Genomic DNA, 22,280 nt, shown 5'->3' on the forward strand with positions numbered 1-22,280 from the left:
TGATGATCCATTTAGAAACTTACTCTGATTCATGTTGCTTATAATTTGCTGAATAAAGACAATTGGGAAATATCTAAAATTAAGTGGAATTATCTGTCCTTGTTACAGTTTTTTAAGAAAATAAATATGTAACTTAATATTACCATGCTTTGAAAGCAGTAATCTGTATTTTTATAATCCAGGGGGAAAAAGCATTTCTAAGCATAGTATAAAATATAGAATTCAAAAAGGGCAACATTGCCTAATTTGATTACATAAAATCTTAAAACATTTCCATATATAGAAAATACCATAGAGTTAAAATATAAATTTAAAAACTAGGGAAAATAGTTATTACTATTTCTAAAAGGGTTATATCATTATATATGAAGAGTTCTTATAAATCAGTTAGAAAACAACAAATACTACAGTAGAAAATTAGACAGAAAATTGAACAGAGAAGAAAAGAAATACAACTGGCTAATAAGCTTAAAACGCTCTCAAAGATCTGCAGATTAGAACAACAAATGATAACCTTTCACTTAAACATATTGGCAAAGGTTAAGGAGGAATGATGATGCCCAGTCTTGGCACAGGAACTTTTGTGCACTGTTTTGGGGACTGTACATCAGCCCAACCTTGCTGGAAGGCAGCCTGGTAAAATGCATTTAAAATATGCATAACCTTTGATCCTACAGTGTTTTCCAGGAACTGTTCCTAAGGAAATCATAGTTCAAGCTTGCAAAAAGTAATGGGAAATGCTGTCCACTGAGTATAGTTTATAATAGCAGATTATCTGTAATGATTCCTTTAGTGAAAGAACACAAATAGAATCACTGTGAATTTGTAGATAGGACAAAGTGTAAAAAGATAGATCCTCAACTGTCAGTAGTTATCTCAGGGCCTGTAGGTGTGAAGGATGGGATGAGTTAGTAGACATTAAGGGGAGACTTTTATTCATTTTATTTTTTCTGTCTTTGTTTTTTATTTTTTGTTTTGACTTTATACCAAGCATTATTCTTTTTTTAATACTAAGTATTATCATAGGAAAAACATACTTTGTCTTGTTAAAAAAAAAGTTATATTCAATTCTATACCATTTTTGTATCGCTTGATGTGTTTTCTAGAAAATAAGGTTAATTTCTATGCGGGTTCTATAGCATTTTACTTTTTGCTATAGTTATGATTTATATTTTGGAAAAAATGAAAATATCCACAAAATAGAAACCTAAAACTCAGCAGAAAAAAAAGGGTACAGATTATTTAAAAGGGAATACTTGAATTGTGCAGTCCTTAATTTTAACAAATATGTTTCTTTTTAACTCTAGGTAATAAAGACATCACGTGGGTAATATTGGAAGCTGGTGCTGAGACAGATGTTGTCAACTCTGTAGGAAGAACAGCAGCTCAGATGGCAGCCTTTGTGGGTGAGTTTTTATGGCAGTTTTACATTAGCTTATACCCAGAATTTCCCCCATGGAAAAAAATATCACTTTGCTTCTCAGAGTGTAAATACTGTCATGTTTAGTTTTAAAAAAGCAAATGTTTACAGTTTTGTCTAACTTAATGAAACACCTAATGACACTTTGGATAACATGAACAAGCTATTTTGAATCTCCACTCTGAAATACAGAGTGTGGTGAGGCCTTTTTGTTGCAGTCAAATGCTTGAATGAGAATATTTTACTCCTCTAAGGAAGTAGTTTAACCTAATGTTTAAGAACAGGAACTGTGGAGTCAGTGATCCTGGGTTGAAATTCTGGCTGTACCACTTAGCAGCTAGTTACTTAATGATTCTGATCTTCAGTTTCCCCATTGCAAAATGTTTACATGGTTACTGAAAGGATTAAATGAGATGATGGACCTAAAGAGCTTTACGTAGCTCTTTATGTAGCTCTCAATAAATGCCATCAGTTATTGCTGTTTATAATAATTACAACAATGATTAGGAAGGAGCATTAATGATAATACAATATACAGCTGTTTCATTATCATCCTCATCAACCACAAATATTTATTGCGTGTGCCCAATATTTCTTGGTGTGTTAATCCTGTTACTTGATATAATATAAGGGGTTTAGAAGACAGTGGGAATGAATATTTGATGTTTGGTATTTTGGTCCCAATGAGTTGGCAGTTAGAAGAGTCCATTGATAGAAAAGCAATGATAGAAATATCTGATTTATTGGGAATGTAGTAAGTAGCTCTGTGAGGCCTAATGATTCATTAAACAGATACTTAATGTTCACAACCTGTAGACCAAGCATCACTCTAGATGCTTTGGTGAACAAGACAGAGGGTGTTCCTGCATTCATGGCACTAAGAGAATAAAGGCAATGACTGTGTGAAAATGTATTCCAATGGGTGACTTAAGGGTTCCATAAAATACATCAAAGAGGGGGATCTTCTCTCCCATTCCAAGGGAATTTCAAGAGAGAAATTACATGTAAGCCAAGATACAGTGGGAATTACTCAGATATGGGGGACAGTAACTGTATATGGTGTTAAATTTTATTATTATATTACTTAAAACTACTAATAGTAAGTACTGTTGATTAAGTCAAAACAGTCACTGAGTCACTTTATGACAGCTCTTTGAGAACAAATATTCTTGTTTTATTTTACTTCAATTCAGGAGGATTTGAAAAAGGTATGGCTTTGCTGTGCAAACTTCAGAGAAATATTTATCTCCCACAGTTAGGGGCTCCCTGGTTGCTACCACCTCAGCCCTCAGCTAATTTTGAGGGTGTCAGTTTAGTAAGAAAAGAACACTAAACTAGGAATCACGAGACTCATATTTTAGTTCATATCTGCTCCTAATTAGTTACAAGATCACAGGCAAATCCCTTCACCTCCAGATCCTCAGTTTTCTGATATGTAATATGTACAAAGAAGCCAGGGAATTGGATGATCTGAAGTTCTCTTTAACTCTACAAGTTTTCCTTATGTCCACAATGTAACAAAATAGAGCTTAGATAGAGGTTAAGTAACTTTCCCCAGATCACAGGGCTGGAAGTGGAGGAGCCTGCACTTTCAACCATTAATACAATGCTTTTCTTTTTCTCTGTTTTCTTAATACTATCAATACTACGTTAATAAAAGTCTAATGTACACCTGTCCACAATTCCATCCTAAAGTGAGGGTAATGTTTTCATTCCATTTTAATCTATTTAGACTAATTTCATAGACAGAAAATTACATTGTACCCTTTCAAGTTGACATTATATTTTCCTTATAGTTAGTCTTATTAAAAACTCATTCTCCCACTTTCATTCCCCTCAAGCAGATCAATATGTATATGTATGTACTCACACACGTGCAAGATTTTTTCATCTTTTAAAAATAAGGTCATACAAATATATTCCTTGCAACTTGTTTTCTTCACTTACCAGTACACCATGGAAGTCCGTGTGTGTGTGTGTGTGTGTGTGTGTGTGTGTGTGTGTGTCCTTAATGTGATTGGCCTGGTCTTGTTAGAGTAAATTTTCTTTCTCCTTTTATTAACTTGAAAGATCAAGAATGCTTTTATATTCTACCAGTGCGTACTCTCCTATTCACAATGCTCCCAGTTAAACCCATATTTCTCAGTTACTATCTAGAAACAAGAGCAAAACTATACCCTGTGCCCTACCCTTAAGGTTTTGCATTTGCCCATTTAGCAACCCCAACGAGATGAAATCCTTATAACTCATTTATTTCTCCACATTCTCTGTGTTTGCCTTGTCAGGCAACAGGCCTTTCCTTTCCTCCTCCACCACTACAACTAGCTGTGGACTTGCCTGAGAAAGTCTAGAATGTTTGGTGCCAATATGTCATTAGAGTGTCATTCATTGTGTGTTCTTTCTCCTTCAGCAGTCCTCACCATCTACAGTATAATTTCTCCATCATGCTGTCTCCACCCATTGGGATTAACTATCTCTGCTGCCAAGGGCTCTTGTTCTTCACTCTCTCCTCTCTTTTCTCCTTGCTGCATCTTGAGATCTCTGTTCTCATTTAGGGTTTGGTTACAGGACATTCTCAGATGGTACGTAGGTTGTATATTGTTTGAAACCCATCATAACCAAAACTCTCTTTTTCTCTGAAATGCGAGTCATATGTTGGCTAGTTTCATGATTCTTATATCACTGTTCTATTCTCTCAATCATATGTAGAAGTTACTCCACAGTTTTCTAAATCCTGGTTTTGTAAGTGAGAATGTGATTTATTTTTCTTTGTCAACTTTTCATTTCTTAGTCTGGAACTGTATTTCAATTTCAGTTTATCCTTGAAAGTAAAAAATTGTACTAGCATGTGACTGGTTGTGTGTATGTTCTCATTAATCCTGCTGAGGGCTGACTCAGTGAGCCCATTCAATCTAGAAGACTCAAGTCCAGTCATAGTAATAATGGCACAAAATGATGCACTGGTCCCCACCCAGCCCCCACCCCCAGCATTTATTTTCTATATTAATAGTACTATTTTATTTGTAGGTATTCACAATTCATAAATTAAAAACTCATAAAACTAAATATTTAATAGTTTCAATTATAAAATTTAAATATAAATTAAGTAAAAATTTATAAAGATAAACTTTAAATATATATGTATATCACTCTAATATAAATTATTGGCAGATTTTTAAAAATAAAATATCAAAATTACCTAAGTACTACCTAAAATGAGAAAGATTAATGTTGGAAAAAAGTAAAGTAATATTATTTTTTTCCTTCTCACAAAGGTGTAATTTTAAGAAACCTCTAGTCCTACGACAGTGTCATTGTTAGGTAGCCAGTATTTTATGTACAAATATTTCCAACTGCTAACATGGCTTTTTCTGAGTATACTAGTTGGGGGACTGATGAGAAGATGTAGTTACAAGCTAAGTCTATATTCTCCTCTGATCCCTTTACCTTCAATCCTATGTCTATTTTGATATTTAGAAGCTATTTTATTTTAATTTTTAAAATTAATTAATTTATTTATTTTTGGCTGCGTTGGGTCTTCGTTGCTGCACACAGACTGTCTCTAGTTGTGGTGAGCGGGGGCTACTCTTCATTGTGGTGCGCGGCCTTCTCACTGTGGTGGCCTCTCGTCGCGGAGCACGGGTTCTAGGCGTGCGGGCTTCAGTAGCTGTGGCACGTGTGCTCAGTAGTTGTGGCTCATGGGCTCTAGGGCACAGGCTCAGTAGCTGTGGTGCACGCACTTAGTTGCTCTGCGGCATGTTGGATCTTCCCAGACCAGGACTCGAACCCGAGTCCCCTGCATTGGTAGGTGGATTCTTAATCACTGCACCACCAGGGAAGTCTCTAGAAGCTATTTTAGAGCACCTTTTTTGTTTTTTAAACAGGAACCTCTATCTTTTTATTGAAGCTGGATGTGTTTTAGAAAGCAGTGCAATTTGTCTTCATCTTCTTTAGTTTCTTCATGTACAGTTGTAAATTCCTGCACACCATTATCTGTGTTACTTTTGGTGCTGTCATGTTTGCATCCTGCTTGTAGTATATTTGCTTGATTGTCACTTTTCTCCCTTCTTGAAGATTATGTAGGTAGAAATGATCATTTTCTAAACAGAACACTTCATATTTTTAATATTTCCTGTTACTGTTTGACTTCTCCTCAAGATATATACAATGGAGATTTCTGGTTTTAAAAAAAGAAAAGAAAAAGAAAAAGAAACTGGTGTTTCAGCATTTAAGAATAACATCAAATACCAAAAATGATACTGTGATCACTACTAAAATTTCCCTTCATATCATGGATGTGTTCTTTTATCATTTGTTTAATTATTAATTCTCCATCCATTTCTTTTTTTTCCTGGATGTTTTTCAGCTCTCTCATCGCTTTCATAATGATTTCTATATCCTAGTTTTTCTCTGTTTTGAGATATTTCATCCCCTTCATCTTCTACATTACTATTTTAGTTCTCGGTAGTAACCAGGATTACCTCTTTCAGTTTGTCTATTAACTTTTAAGAATGGAATCTTTCTGTGGTCCATGAAAGTCTCTTTACATACTGTAGTTGATCTGCTTCATTTAAGTTTTCTTCTTTGGTGGTTGTGGTTATGGTTTGGTTGTGGTGTGGTTGTAGTTGTCAGAACACGTTCCGCGGAAGAAGCCCTTTGCTGGAGGCATTGCAGAGTCTTTCGAGATTGGATCCCCTTGGGTCTGCATCTCCTAGGCAGTCAGGTAAAGCCGACAGGGTCGTGGAGCAGGGAAGGGAAGTGCCATCTCTCTATACCTGTGGTCTTAGGGTCAACAAACCAGGAGATATTTTGTCATTTGCTGAGACACAGCGGGAAGCCGGTCCACTCTTGGGTTCTCCTTGAACTCTCAGGCAGGCTGAGCCCTTGGCCAACCTAAAGGGTCCACCTGGCCCACAATGCAATCCCCCCACAGGTCACCTGTTGTTGGCAGGGTCAAGCAGATGCTCCCTGGACCATGTACAAGTGGGCAGGGGCCACAAGAGCCACCCAGGGTGGACCCCTCTCTGGGAGCCCCTGCGTCTGGGCCGGCTCCCCAGGACTCTCCGCCGCTGGTCCCTCAGCCCTCATCAGGCAGAGCGGAGGAAGAAGTCTGTCCTCCGGAGATTCTGGAAGAGTCTGCACCTGCAAATGTGCCCTGCAGGCACAGCCTGCTTGCCCAGAGTGGCCACTTTCTTGCTCCAGAGAAGTAGTGGAGAGGGAGCCAGGGAGGGGAAGGCAGCAGGAAAACACAGGCCACCAGCTTCGCCAGGGAAGGTTTTGCTTTCCTAGAACAATTTTTACTTCTGGAGATGGCTTAGAGAAGTGGCACAGGGATCTATGAGGAGCCGTAATGTGGATTCCAGGCTTACGGGGGCAAAAGCTTTTTCTCTAATTCATTTCACAAAGAGGCCAAGCTTTTCTCAAATTCAAGGGGGGAAGAGATTAGCTTAACAATATGAACAGTAATTATAATGATAATTAATAACTTTATACAGAATAAATTTAAATTCTGTGTAAAGAAAGCCAGATGTGATTAGGGAAGAATGAACATCATTTGTGTAGGGGTGGAAGAAGAGACATTTAAATTACAAGCAACTTTTATTAAACATTTAGGGTCAATTTTAAGTTGAACGTTGCTTTTTTTTTTTTGTTATCCACATAATCTTCTCATGTATTGTGAATTCTGTGTCTTTAAAAGGAGATTATTTCTTGGGCTTCCCTGGTGGCGCAGTGGTTGAGAGTCTGCCTGCCGATGCAGGGGACACGGGTTCGTGTCCCGGTCCGGGAAGATCCCACATGCCGCGGAGCGGCTGGGCCCGTGAGCCATGGCCCCTGAGCCTGCGCGTCTGGAGCCTGTGCTCCGCAACGGGGGAGGCCACAACAGTGAGAGGCCCGCGTACCGCAAAAAAAAAAAAAAAAGGAGATTATTTCTTGATCACAAAGCATGCTTATAGATGTTCCCCAGGACACTTTACCTCTCCTCCTCCCCCTCTACTCTCCTTTCCTACAAATTAAAGATGTTGATGCATGTTTACGTCAGAAAACAGAATAACATAATAAAAAAATGGAAAATGTCTTATTTTGAATAATGAAATTATATATTTCCTATTTTTCTATTAAAAGGTCAACATGATTGTGTGACTATAATCAACAATTTCTTTCCTCGAGAGAAACTGGATTATTACACTAAACCCCAGGGACTGGATAAAGAGCCAAGGCTGCCCCCAAAGTTGGCAAGCCCACTGCACAAAATTATTACCACAACAAATCTTCATCCTGTCAAGGTACTGCAGCATCTACTGTATTTGCTTTCTATTCAAATATTGCTTCAGAATTTAAACAGTTCTTAGTACATAGTATCATAATTGTCTTGGGCTGCTTTTTGTTGATGTAAACCTTGTGACAGGCTCTCTTGTTCACTTGATACAGTGAAGGAGTGCTGTCGTTTAAAAATCTAGAAGAGAGTGAGGGACACAGCCTAGAGCAAGAGGAAAAGCTAGGCAAAGAGATGGGTTCAGCCGAAGCCTAGCTTCCACCTCATCTCACAATAAGATCCGGACCATTAATGGCTTCAGAGAGGCAAGGGAGCCAGGCTTTCATATGTCAGTCTGTCATTGGCTGAGGTCTGTCCCCAGAGGGAAAGGACAGCTTCCCAGATAGTGCCAAGTGAGGTGGCTGTCTGGATGAAGGAAGTTCCCTGAGGAAGGAAGCAGCTCCGAGCCCACAGCAGCCAACAATCCAGCAGCAGGGACCTGGTACACAGGCCTGGTAAAGAGAATCTGGGTGGGAAACCAACAGCATCTACTATGCTAATTATCCTTCCAGGAAATATTCTGAAATGTAATAATGAACACATTTTTTTTTTCATGCAAGCACGTATTTGATGCATTTAAGTGATACACTTTTTCTAGTAAATAGTCAAATCACACAGATTTTCAAACTTAGTAGACCAACCCGGAAGTTCAAATGGCTTAACTGGGAAGCTTCAAGGGCTATTGTGAACTATTTCCACTGCTATTTTCTTCATGTTTTATATATGACCTTTTTGTTTGTTTATAAACTGATTGTTTTTTTTTAATTGATCCAAATGAATATTATTTTTTCAGGGAGTCATCACATAAAACTCCATGTGTGCTACAATGATGCTGTCCTTTTTCAAACTTCAGTGTCTACCATATGTCTTCATTCATAATGTATAGATTTGATAGTAATTCAGAGCTGTTTGGTGAGCAAGACAGTATGTTGGGTCAAAAATTGAAGTTTTCCCTTAATACAAAGTGTTAATGTAGTGAAATAGATTTCCTTTGTCTTTTACAAAAGAATCTGGAATATACTGATTGTCATTAAAATAAGTGGACAGCTCTCATAAAGTAACTCTTTTGAAAACTTAACACTCAAGTTCCAAATTGTGTATAATCTTATTACTTTATTGCTACATCCCTTTGCATATGGTCTTTGAAGCTCGAGGAACAAACAAATCAAAAAATACCTTTCGTGTGGCCCTTCACCCAAATTAATTTTCTGGACCATCTAGAGAGATGACAGACTAGCAGATCCTTTCCCATACAGCAGACAAGTGGTATCTATTCTGTTTTTATTTTTCAAAACTCAAATGTTTTACTTAACATTCTGAAAGAACCGCTAGAGGCAACACTGATGACCCTAATCGGGCAAAAAGGAAATTCAGTCATGAATCAAGTGTTTGTGTTTCTAGTGGAGATTTTATAGGACTTAGAATTTAACCTCTAAAAAATATTTAGCCTCTTCTGTTTCAGTCTTTCCCTCCCAGCACACAGAGGAAAGAGAGGACTCCTGTAAACAGTCCCTCTCCGTGGCACTTCTTCTACTAGGAGTGGAGCTAGCTGGAGTGGGAAGACAGGATTTTTCCCAGGGATACAGTATTTCTCAATGTAGAGAACGTGTGTGGTTTTACAAGGCCCTTGTCATTCCCCCTCTAGCCTGAGAATTACAGAATATTCTGGGTTTGATTGATTTGAAGAAGTTTCCTGTATGTATCTGATTCACTGTGTTTTATATCTGTGTCCACCCTTTGAGATTGCAGTAATCTCAATTATTGTGATAATTGAGTCTATGGAGTAATTTTTGATGTTTGCACAGAACCTAGTTTCTCAGGGTTAAATATCCTAAGAATTATTGTACCTCCAATTATCTTTAAAGGCACATATTTTGAGAAAATTTGATTAGGGGTATATTTATACAGATGAATTGTAAAGGTATATAAACTAAAATAGCCTACATTATATTTTTTAGAGCACTTGGTCTTATAAGAGAGACTATTCTATGATTATAGTACCTTCCTTCAGACCACACCTTGCTTTTTGTACGTATAAATAGTCTATTCACTTGAAAACCTTTCTTTTATCCACACTTTAGATAAAAGCTGCCTAGTTGCTTTTGTGGTGGCCCGTTTTCATTGCTTTACCCCTTTTCAAGCTGGCACAGGTCTTCATAGGGCTTATTATAAAAAAGTAACTAATAGCCACTCTACCAAATCAAAGACCTTTTAAAATAAGCACAGTACAACACTCGATCCAACAGTGCACCTTTTTGCTGCACTGTACCTAACACAGATACATTTGCGTGGAGGTTAAGTGGCTGCTATAGCAATAAGGATGTTTGCTTTCAACAGGGACTTGGGGAATTGTGCTAATGCCCAGAATACAGACATTATAATGGAGAAAAACAGAGTCACAGGAAAAATGACAATAGAGTTTAGCAGGGTCTCTAAGTGATTAGGAAACAGATGTGTGCAAGTGATCCTATCTTTTGATTATTAACATGATTTTTAAGCCCAGAATTTATTTATTCCTCTTCAGTAATTAATGATTCCCTTTATAATAAATTTATTATTTTATAATGCTGCAGAGATTAAAGGAAGGAAACGAATTCAAATATTATTATTTTGTGTGCAGCTATGTAAATGCTTCAGTGAGCTCACTGTTGAGCTGTGGGTATATATCATTTTTTATTGTGTGTACTGCTGTATATTATAAAATAAAGTATAATGTCTTAAACAAACAAAAAATCAATCATTAATCTGGGTTCTATTTGGGATTTTTTAAAGAATTCTTACATGTAAGTTTAGATCCTATCCTTTGATTACAAATGCTGTATACAAAATATTGAGCAAACAGCTTCAAGTGATTGCAGTTGACAGCAGAAATATAAACAGGTAATTAATGATATATATTACGGTAGGGAAAGTTTTCAGCAAACTTGTTACCAATAAGGATTCTGATTATACTTATTTCATGAAGTCTAATAATTTGTTATTGAGTGCTATATTTTAAGTAAAATACTAGGTTATATATCAATTTAGTAGTGTCAAAAATAAGTAAAAAATCTTAATTTAACAAGAACATTTAATATATGTTAAATTTTCAAGTAGGAAACTCAGCATGGGTTTTACTTAAGTTAACAAATTATCTTCATGTCTAAAGAAAAGGATCTAATTCATGAAATCTGCTACCTGTTGTTTCCTAAGATTACCTGGGACACGTATTTAGCTGTAACACGTAAGTTAAATACTGAACGAACTTCTGCTCTGAGAATACAGCTGTGCCTATGTTACACACGTTTACATTACTGTATCTCATTGTGGATTTTTACAGCTGTCCTATGAAAGCCTACCACAACCAATAAAGAAAAAAAAATACTCCTTATTACACTAAATTTGGGCTTAATCTGGGCATATATGGGAAGTGTGGGACCCATAATGCATCAGATTGGATAACTCTCTTAGAATCCCTTTTTAAAGCTATTTTTGCTTTCCTCTTTGACCTATTCGCATTGGTGATTAGAAGCATATCAGGAAAATTTCCAAAGAGAAATGTAGTCAATCAGTAAGTAATACACCTTTTATTTTTAGACGTCTTGTCAGTAAAAATCTTCATTTCCTTATAATTAACAAGAATGAATGAGAATTGTGGTTTTCCTAGCCATGAAATCCTAACACTCAGTAATGTTAACTAAAAGTAGTGATTGCTCTGTTAGTTGATTCTATATATAAAAGGTGTACAAATATGCCATGCTTATCTTTAGTGAAAGTGCTTTTAACAGAGATAGTGAAACCATGATTCCTACTGGCCAACTAACACCCTAGTTTAGCTGGACGGCAAATCACTCTATAACTGATACACAGAATTCAAGAGATTCCATAATGTCAGGGCCCTTCTGTATGTTTTACAACTTGATCAGTGGCAATTTGCATTCTAATTTAAATTAACACAGTAAATATGTGACCATAAGAAAGACTTTATTTGGTAATCAAAACTGACTACCTAATTTGTACATGGAAAATCTCTCAAGGAATTTCTAAGCTCACTGGGATTTCTTCTAGATTGTGATGCTTATAAATGAGAATCCTCTGCTGGCAGAAGAAGCAGCTCTGAATAAATGCTACAAGGTGATGGATTTGATTTGTGAGAAATGTATGAAGCAAAGAGACATGAATGAAGTACTGGCTATGAAAATGCATTATATCAGCTGTATCTTTCAGAAATGTATTAACTTCTTAAAAGACGGAGAGAATAAATTGGACACTCTGATCAAAAGGTACTGTTTTTTCCCATGTCATGTATAAAGTACAATCAAATGGATAAATGTTTCATTATATGAAATCTCATTATGGATTTAAAAATTAAACATTTTAGCAGCAGATGTTAATGTTGACATCACATTTCATCTGTAAGAAACAAGGGGCACTCATTACTAAATTGATTATTCCATTCTATACTCTTTACAACAGTGCTTTTGTTATCCCCAATTATAGGTGAGAAATCTGAAGGTTGGAGAGGTTAAATATCATGTGTAAAATCATACAGCTAGAAAGCAGCCCAAGTCCAAATTTGAGGATAGCTGTGCTTATGCCATAATTGCTGCTCTGGATTCACAATGGTGCTCAATGTATCTTTGTTTCTGTACCCAGGAGGGCTGTGTGTTACCCTTGTTCTCTGACCCCTGGGGGTCAAATTCTCCGATAGTTTTACTAAGAAAAGAGAACTAAGTCAGAAGGGTGTGACTCAATGAGAGTTTTCATTCTTTGTACAAATAACTGACATGGTAATAAGTAACTAGCTAATCTGATAATAGTGTTTAGTATGTTTTATGTCAGGGGTTACTTTTATAAATACATCTCTGAGCCCCTAAACCTGATAAGGCCTAGCCTAATGTGCAGGTAGAGCAGCAATCTGAATTGAGTCTATCCTCATGATGTGAAGACCCAATGGAAATCTCACGCAGCAAAGGAGAAACTACTCAAAGTTCATGGGTTCAGCTGGGAGGAAATGCTTAGTAATTCAACTCCTTTAAAAAGTAACTCTAGTTACTTTTTTAAAAATATCTTTCAGCTTGTTAAAAGGCCGACCTTCTGATGGCTTTCCAATATATCAAGAAAAGATCATTAGAGAAAGTATCAGAAAATTTCCTTACTGTGAAGCTACACTCCTCCAGCAGCTGGTGCGAAGCATTGCTCCTGTTGAAATTGTAAGGCTCTTCGCAACTAAGTTAACTCTATGAGTAAGACCTAATTACCATATTTTGTACAATTAAAGTCATGTTCTCTTTAGCATTATTTATTTAATAAAGACTTAATTCTTTATTATTTTAGAAAAATTTCAGAAGCAAACGTGGAGATAGGTTTGCCTGTTAACACTGTTTCTGTTTATCCATTTCCCCTCTCTCAATCCTCTTCTTCCATTTATATGGTTCATGGTTTAATAAACAGTATATCCTTATGTCAGAATATAGATTGTTACAGTGGATACTTACATTTTTAATGCCTCTGTGAAACCTTAACGGTGGGTACACATCCACTATGTAATACAGATCCACACTTGTTCAGGTGTAGTGTGTGAAAAACCAGTACAAAATCCCATACTAGATGAAAGTAGGAATTGAATGTCTGCGTTGACGGTTTCCTGTCAGGGGATGTGAGAGGATAAGTCATGAGAAGGCTCATTGTGTGTCCTGCTAAACAATCTCAAAGGATGTCCCAGCTTCTTATGCTTTACCTTAATGCCTCTGATTTTATACATTTTCCATATGTTAAAAAAAATCTATTTATACTTGCCAGTTATGGGAAGTAAATTTTAACTTTATTATCTATTCTTTAAATTATTTACTGCCCTTTTGTCATATATTTATTTAAGTAGTATGAAAGACACTCCCTGCCTTCCCTATTTTGAACAGGTTTCAGTTTACCTTATCTACACCAGTTATGCTTTTACGCATTTCAATCAAATCCTTTATCAGCCTTTGTCTATTAGGCAAGAAACTGATCCTGACACTATTCCCATTCCTGGTTTCCTCCCTCCATCTGGCAATGTTGGTTCTTCTCTGCCTTTTCTAGGCTGTTATATCATTCTCAGTCTGAAAAATCAGGACTAAAAATGGGTTCCAGGTGCTCCTTTATACATTGACTTAACCGACTCAGAACCATGGAAGAAGAAAGACCTAAGCAGACAAGATGATCTCATGAAGTTCATGCACTGATTTATTCCTGAGAGCTCTCCGTGACTTCACATAGAGATTCTTTCCCCTTGCTCTTTAATATGCTTGGCTATTTGGTGTTTAAGCTTTTGGAAAATTAAAGTTAGCAAATTATGAGGTTGGTGTATCAATTATGAATGTGTTTTGGCTATGCATATCAAACTCCAGCCAACTATGAATTAAATAGATAAGGGTTTATTTATTCTCATATACTCAGAAGCCCAAAGGTAGGCAGACCAGATCTGGCACAGTAGCTCAGAAATGGACTGGGGACCCAAATACTTTCCTATTTTTCCACCCGATATTCTTTAGCCATACAGATTATCATACACATGCTTATGACCTCAGAGTTGCAAGGCATCTCATGCTCTTCCTCCAAGCTCACATTCCTATCCTAGGCAGACAAGAAAAGGAAATCGGTCTGTAGCTGGAAAACATAAGCTCTCCCTGAAACCCATGCTGACCTGTGCTCTTAGTGGCACAGGTGGAAGTGAGTATTTTGGAGAAATGGGTATTCTGGGGAAATGCTTTTGGCTGGTCTAAACACTGCTGCTCTGACAAATTATGTTTCTGTTAGTAAGGAGTTGGGGGAATGGCTATCAGAGAAGCAATTAATAGTGGCTGCTGTGGGATATTTCTAGCACTAACAAGTGTAGCTGACATTGTACCTTCAAGGGAGAAAACAGAAAAACTAAGAATAGCAGCCTGGAGTATTTTTTAAAAAGTCAAAGCAGGTCAATGTAAGGTTCAACAATCCATTTTAACCCTGTATCATAAAATAATGTAGTTAGAGTGTATGGTGTATGATTGACATTTATCCTAGTGATCTGAGCCATCAATAAAAAGATAGTATTTATTTAATGCAATTTAGAAAATTTTCTCTCTTTAAAAATTTTTGTTCTTTAAGAGTTACATATTCTGCTCTCTGGAAAACTTTATTTATCTGCAATGCTTGTGGTTGTGAGTGTCCCAGATAGCCACTGTTTACTGCCTAATGGCTTCCGGTATCCTGCAAGTTCAAAAGCCTCTGAAGCAGTGTTAAGCTTGTCCCATGACATGGTGGTTCTCACGGCTGGCTGCCACAAGGGTCCCCTATGGTACTTTCTGACAGTGCTGATGCCTGGGCCCTCATGGAGGGGTTTTGATTCCCTCTGCCTACTGCGGAACTCTGGCTTCCACCTGTGACAGAATTCAGCAGGAAGTGTGAGGCATGGCTACACTTAAGAAATGCTGCTCCAGCATTGTAACAGATGATACTGTTAAAGATATTTTGCTTTCTCAATTGACAGTGTATATTTTAACATCTGGAAGGCTAGCTAATGTCTCTGATTTTATAGGATACATTGAATAAAACATCCTGTTCATTTTTAGGCTGAATATCATCTATAGGCGGAGCTCTGGTGCCTAAATAGATTCTTATTTAACAAAGTAGATGACAAGATTTTGCACAGCAAGAAAGAATTCTTGTCATTCAACTGTGACAAGAAAGATTTCATGTGGTTACTCTACTGTACCGTCAATTTTTTTCTGAAGCAATAGTTCACATTAACAGCCATACTTCTAGAAAAAAATCCTTTAGTTTTACCTCCATTTACATCTGTGAGAATGTCATTGTTTTCTGACTCCCACAAAAGTCCTATTGTGGGGGAGATTTTGAACATGTCTCAGTCACTTTTACAAAAAAAAAACCATGTAATTGTTGTAAAATCTGTTGAATATATCATACTCTGTGGGCCAGACTGTTGTCTGATCAAATACTCTACTTTTGAGGCAGAATAATTTTATAGATTAATAAGTGTTCATTGTAACATTTAAGTACCAGTAATTCTCAAACTTTTAGTATGTTTCAGAATTACCTGTAATAATGCAGGTACATGGACCACATCCTTAGAGATTCTAATTTAGAAAGTATAGATCAATCTGAATTTTTAACAAGTTCTCTTATGAGCACAACTGCCATAGACATTCATTCCTTATGAAATTATTAACTTATATCTAGTATCTGAGGTTTTATTTCACTATTTTTTTCTCACTGTTATACTATCTTCATTCCAAAAGAGAATTCTCAGCCCTTGAATGTGAAAGGAAACTCAGTCATCATTTGTTTTCAGGAGGAGTAAGGCGGTTTTCAAAATGAGTACAGTGTAAAACAATGTTCCAAGGTGGTATTTGTAAAGCTCTGTTGTGTAAAATTGATAAGATAATATTAAAACAAATAAACTTAGGAAGAAAAGGCAAATGCAAATGAAAATTCAAATTATGAAAATTGGCAAAAATTTAGTTGGGAATAAAGAAGCAAATTTGAAAAACTCAGAAACAAGAACTGTTTTGAGTAGGTAAGACAGCTCGATACCCTGTAATTGCTCTAAATAGGTCTTAATAGTATTATGCTAGGCAGATAAACATTCAAATAGGTCTTACTAGCATTATCCCAGGCAGATAAATATTTGCCCTTATAATTTCCCATGTAAAAAAATTTCATAAATCCTCTTTAGCAAGCCATTCTGATTTTCAGTAGCCATGTGATAATTTTCATATTTTTGGTTTTTCTTAATACCCTAATGCAATCACATCTATGTCTTTTTAATTTTAAGAGTTTGGAACATTTCAGTAAAAAAGGTGATAATCTTTAACTATTAGAATTGCAGACCAGCATTAAGTAAATAGTTTAAAGTCTTTAAAACACTTAAATTGCACTAAACTTTTAAGAATTAAGATAAACATTTGTGATGTACCCTATAAATTGTCCCTCAAAATATGTATATTGTCTTAATTCTCAGAAGGAAATTCCACTCTGAGCTCATTGTCATATATCTGAAATCTTTGTGTGCTTCCTGAATAATCCTAATTGAAAAAATACTTTTATTCTAGAATAAGGCCAATTTTTTTCTCTCTGAATATTTGGATCCATGACTTACCTGCCATGTACTTTGTATAGAAAAAGGTGTACTCAGAAAGGCATTTATCATTTTGTCATAGTCTGTGCAGTCTCTCACCTTAATAATTTTGTCTCTTGTTCTTGACGTGTCTTCTCTGTAGTCTTTCGATGGTGATTTCAGAGGTTTTTTTCCTCCTCTTCTAACCCACTATAGGGTTCTGATCCCACTGCATTCTCTGTACTTACCCAAGCCATCACTGGTCAGATGGGTTTTGTGGATGTTGAATTTTGCACTACCTGTGGAGAAAAAGGAGCAAGTAAAAGATGCTCAGTGTGCAAAATGGTAAGAATGAAGTTCTTTTAAGTTCATTGACATCTGGTTTAGATTTCATCCAAATTGGTAATTGAGTTTTAATATTCTGTAAATGTAAAAGTTGACGTCTGTTTTCTAATAAATTCTAATCCATTAGATATAAAGTATTGCATCTAATATTTTAAAATCATTTTGGAAGAGAACTACAGGATAAATGTAGTTCTGTGCCCTCTCTACCTTCTGTCAAACTCCCAGGCTGCCCAGCTTCTATGCTGACTACCCCCAAAAAGGAAAGAATATGAATGAATGAATCAATATGAGAAAACAAGAGAAAAATTATCCATAGGGGACTGAGACTGGTGCAGATATGAGAACCTACAATGGAACAATTCTAAATATGGAGTCTTAAATCTTCTGATGTTGACTTTAACTACAATCTCTTCATTAACTCTTCCTTGTAAAACTACAACTCCCTTCTGACTGTCACCAACCTTTAAGCTTTCTGGATTACTACCCACTTCTGTCAGATTTATCTTTATAAAGGGCATATCTGAATGGGTTCTTCTTCTCACATACAAATGTCACCCACATGCATGCATCTATACATTCACTTTACCCTATAGATTACGTTAATTTCCTCGTGTTTTTTAAGGTTGAAATTCTTCAGCATATTCTTCTGTAACCTATCATATTCTGCTATAACCTACTTCTCCAGTTTCATTTCCTTTAATTACTTACTTCTCTGAGCCTCAGTTTCCTTATGTGTGAAATCGGGCTACAGTTGTGAGAATTAAATGTGACCATCTATATTGATTAACTATTGCCATATGTAAAAACACTCTAAAATATTTTACTTAAAACAACAATCATTTATTTTTTCTCTCATGTCTGGGGTTGGCTGGGGCACTTGTGTTCCATGTGTTTCTCATCCTCCTTGGACCAGCAGGAGGTCCTTTAAAATAAAGCATAGAAAAATTAACGTTTTTACAGCACAGTACTTGGTTGAATGTCATAATTGAAAAACTATGCAATTACACCTCTTGAAAGTAAACGTACAATTGCCTTCAGGTAATATATTGCGATCAAACCTGCCAGAAAACACATTGGTTTGCACATAAGAAAATCTGTAAGAATCTCAAGGACATTTATGAGAAACAACAGTTGGAGGCTGCCAAAGAAAAGAGTGAAGAGGAGAACAGTAAGTGTACAAAAACCAAGATCATACTGTTGGTCAGTGGGGAAAGGAAGGATCAATGATATTAAAACAGGACACACAGGAACTGAGTCTTCTCGGGGGACCAAGGAAGCTTGGGGTTAACCAACATAAGGATCACGCTTAAATGTATCCCTGTTTTGAGTCCCTGGGATAATGTACAAGACTGTAGTCAGCCTAGCTATCACTAGAAAATGAAAGACATGAAATTCTGAGGATGGGACTTCCCTGGTGGCGCAGTGGTTAGGAATCTGCCTGCCAGTGCAGGGTACACGGGTTCATGCCCTGGTCTGGGAAGATCCCACATGCCACGGAGCAACTAAGCCCGTGTGCCACAACTACTGAGCCTGTGCTCTAGAGCCCACGAGCCACAACTTCTGAGCCTGTGCTCTAGAGCCCGTGTGCCACAACTGCTGAGCCCGCGCACCACAACTACTGAGCCCGTGCGCCTAGAGCCTGTGCTCCACAACGAGAAGCCACTGAAATGAGAAGCCCACACACTGCAACAAAGAGTAGCCCCCGCTCACCACAACTAGAGAAAGCCCGCACGCAGCAACAACGACCCAATGCAGCCAAAAATAAATAAATAAAATTAAATTAAAAAAAATTCTGAGGAATGTTGTTTATTCCACATTCTACGTTATGACTCATGAGACTGCCCTAGAACCATGCACTCTTAATGAGTTGTTACTTATATTTTGCTCACAAAGTATTTTACGGTCTTTGAATACAAAAATAATTAAATTTCCCCTAATGGCTACCCAAAAATTTTAAGGTCGGAAGTCTTTAAATTTCTTAACTATGAAACTTCAGGTGATATTACAGAGTAAATCTATAAATTACAAATTAACTTGAACAAATTAAATATCTACAAGTGTGAGGGCAGTGGGTTCCATATTATTTTTCCTCTCCCTCCCTCCTGAAGTATATGACTCATTTTCATCAGGAACAGTGAGTTGCTTGAGCAATGATTCATATATTGGAGAAGAGAACCGCCCACACTACCCAGAGGATATATAGCACATTCTGGGGAGTGATAGTTTGAAACCACTGCCCAGGTGATTCTGATACTAAGCACATCCATCTCCACCCCTCAAGGGACTGTATCCACTTTACCACCTGGTGGAGAAACACTACTAGTGGGAACGGATGATTCATACAAAGCTGAATTCATACAAAATTAAATTTTTAGAAATAAATTGTTAAGAGAATAGTCAGGCTTTCTGACTGCTGTGCGTTCTCCTGTTTTCTGAACCAAACTTGTATATCCTTTATGTTGACAGGTACTAGAGAAGCCATATGGGAGGACCGTCAGTAGAATGGGAACTCCTGGTTGTTAGACATCAGCCCATATCACACACTATTCTACACCTTTATTCTCCACAAATGTAGGATAGGCTTTATTATGCCCCACTTTATGGATAAGGAAACAGCCTTGTACACGCAGTCACCTAACCAAGGATGTCAGGCTAACTCATGGCAAAACTGTATTCAAATGTGGATTTTGCCAGTCAGCAATCCTGATTTCAAGGCCTGCGTTCAAATGCCAGTTCTGTTCTTTTCCTAGCTGTGCAACTATGAGCAAGTCAACAAACCCCTCTCTTCTCAGTTTCTCCATTTGTAAAAGAATGATAATAGAGATAATACTTAGCCTCGTGGTTGTTACAAGGATTAAATGATTGAATACACGTAAAGTACTTAGAAGAGTGTCCAGCACATGGTAGGAACAAAATGACTTTTTTTTTTTCTTTTTATCAGATGGCAAACTTGATGTCAATTCTAACTGTGTTAATGAAGAGCAGCCGGAGGCTGAAACAGGAATCTCCCAGGAGGACTGCAATCCTAAAGATCCTGTGGAAGGGGAGAGAGAATCTCTTCAGAGCGATGCTGGGCTGGAATGCTTACAGGATGCTCCTGTAGGTCCACAGCTGTCCGAGGAGTAAGAGCTGGAGCACCAGTGCCAGCATGGACAGTCCTCACCCTGGCAGGCAGCTGGACAACTCACGAGACTGTGTCCTCCTAGCCTCCACACCTGCGTGGCACTGTGGCAGGATTCCACATTTCATAGAATACGTGCTCTCCACCGAAGCTCTGTCTACCAAGCCCTAATTTCCTACTGATTCTGTTCAATAATTGGTCAGATCTTCCTAGGGAGAAAAATTTTTTTTCAAAATACAGGAGAAACATTTCTATTCCCTTTCTGAGGCAGGCTTCCCAGCAGTTGTTCTCAAAGGAAAATAAATCCCCTTTTAAAGAAGAAATATAGGCTTTAGGAAACAAAGAGGCAAGCAGAACAGTTGTAGGAGAGAGGAGATTTTTAGGAAAGAAAAATTTTATAGCCCTAGAGATGGGTAGTTAAAAGAATCATAACTTATATGTAAATAAAATGCATATAAATAGCATTTACAATAGTGAAGTTCTACTTATTAAGGTGCAATGAAGATACGGGGATATATGTATATGTAGAGCTGATTCACTTTGTTATAAAGCAGAAACTAACATCATTGTAAAGCAACTATACTCCAATAAAGATGTTAAAAAAAAAGATGCAATGAAATGAAAAGCTACATGTTAAAGGATCTTTGCCATAGTTCAGCTAATTGTAGTTTTTCTATAGAATTTATCCTGAGCAGCCTGAACTTTTATATAGTTCCTGCAGTGGTGTTTTATCTACAGTCTTTGTACCTTCAGAAATGTCAAATCCCCCAGGAGGAACTAAGGCATAGCCACAGTTATCTCAGCATGTGCATTTAAAAAGATGTTTGTGGGGGCTTCCCTGGTGGCGCAGTGGTTGAGAGTCCGCCTGCCGATGCAGGGGACACGGGTTCGTGCCCCGGTCCGGGAGGATCCCACATGCCGCGGAGCGGCTGGGCCCGTGAGCCATGGCAGCTAAACCTGCACGTCCGGAGCCTGTGCTCCACAACGGGAGAGGCCACAACAGTGAGAGGCCCGCGTACCGCAAAAAAAAAAAAAAAAAAAAAAAAAAAAAAAAAACAAATAAAAAGATGTTTGATGAAATTGTCAACTAAACAAAGGCTAAACATACTGTGTCCACAATTATAAAACTAATTCATGTGCCATTTTCCACTTGAAAGGCTTTTACCTTCGTGTAAGTTTTTCATGTGGCTCTTCCTGTCCACAAACTGATTTGTAACTGTCATTTACAGACTGTCCTGGCATCAGTTTTTAGTGTCTGAGTATTTAAATAAAGCTAGAGTATGAGATCTGAAGATAGTGCTGTGTTTCAGTTTCTTGTGTTGATTTGTAAAATAAATTGTGCCTACTGATATAGCCACCTCACATCTTGTTTCATAGTTTTTTGCTGTCGAGGGTGGCAAATATTAAAGAAATACTAGAGAACTTAAAACATTTTAGGAAACTTAGCAAATACTGGAGAACACAGTATAATTATTTTAATATTCACAATTGCAAATCAAAATGACTAGAATTCTCGCCTCACTTCACTGATTAGGTTTTTCTGTCTTGCTGCTTTTCCTCTTCCTTACACTCAGTTACTTTTCTACCAGTGCCAACACATACATCTGCACACCCTGTACCATGCTGCTCTAGGAAGACTTCATGTGAGTAAATCACTGTTAAGTGTTAAGTGGGTAGGAATTCTACAGGCAGATTTTACCTGAACTTGTCAATCATGACGAGCCTCGCTTCACTCATCAAAGTACCTCAATCTACACACTGATAAACATTTATTTTGACCAGAAAAACAGTCCTCCCAGGCCTTCCTCTTCCACAAGTATGTTTTTTAACCTGAGTTCCCTGATTCTAATTATTTTCTGGGTGTGTGGTATCATCATGGTCCCTGTCTTTGGACAGCATGGAAGGTTATGAAAAAGCAGAAGGGAATAGGAAAGTCAAGAGATGAGGCAACGTAAAGGTAATTTTCCCTTCATTGAAATGAATGCTAACATGAATCAGAACTCTTAAC

General features: G+C 37.2%; 1 protein-coding gene across 1 annotated transcript in view; it reads left to right on the plus strand.

Moving 5' to 3' along the window:
• Positions 1-20,277, plus strand: part of ANKMY2 (ankyrin repeat and MYND domain containing 2) — a gene marked incomplete at both ends in the record, with an annotated part of 33,931 nt that extends 13,654 nt beyond the window's left edge. The window contains 7 exons of the mRNA XM_079711325.1: positions 1,308-1,406; positions 7,544-7,704; positions 11,781-11,995; positions 12,790-12,925; positions 17,023-17,151; positions 18,190-18,319; positions 20,093-20,277. Of these exons, the coding sequence (XP_079567451.1) occupies positions 1,308-1,406; positions 7,544-7,704; positions 11,781-11,995; positions 12,790-12,925; positions 17,023-17,151; positions 18,190-18,319; positions 20,093-20,277 (1,055 nt within the window). The remainder of the gene's footprint in view (positions 1-1,307; positions 1,407-7,543; positions 7,705-11,780; positions 11,996-12,789; positions 12,926-17,022; positions 17,152-18,189; positions 18,320-20,092) is intronic.
• Between the last annotated feature and the right edge of the window lie 2,003 nt (positions 20,278-22,280).

This window comes from Hyperoodon ampullatus (assembly GCF_949752795.1).
Source record: "Hyperoodon ampullatus genome assembly, chromosome: 9".
Taxonomy (NCBI): Eukaryota; Metazoa; Chordata; class Mammalia; order Artiodactyla; family Ziphiidae; genus Hyperoodon; species Hyperoodon ampullatus.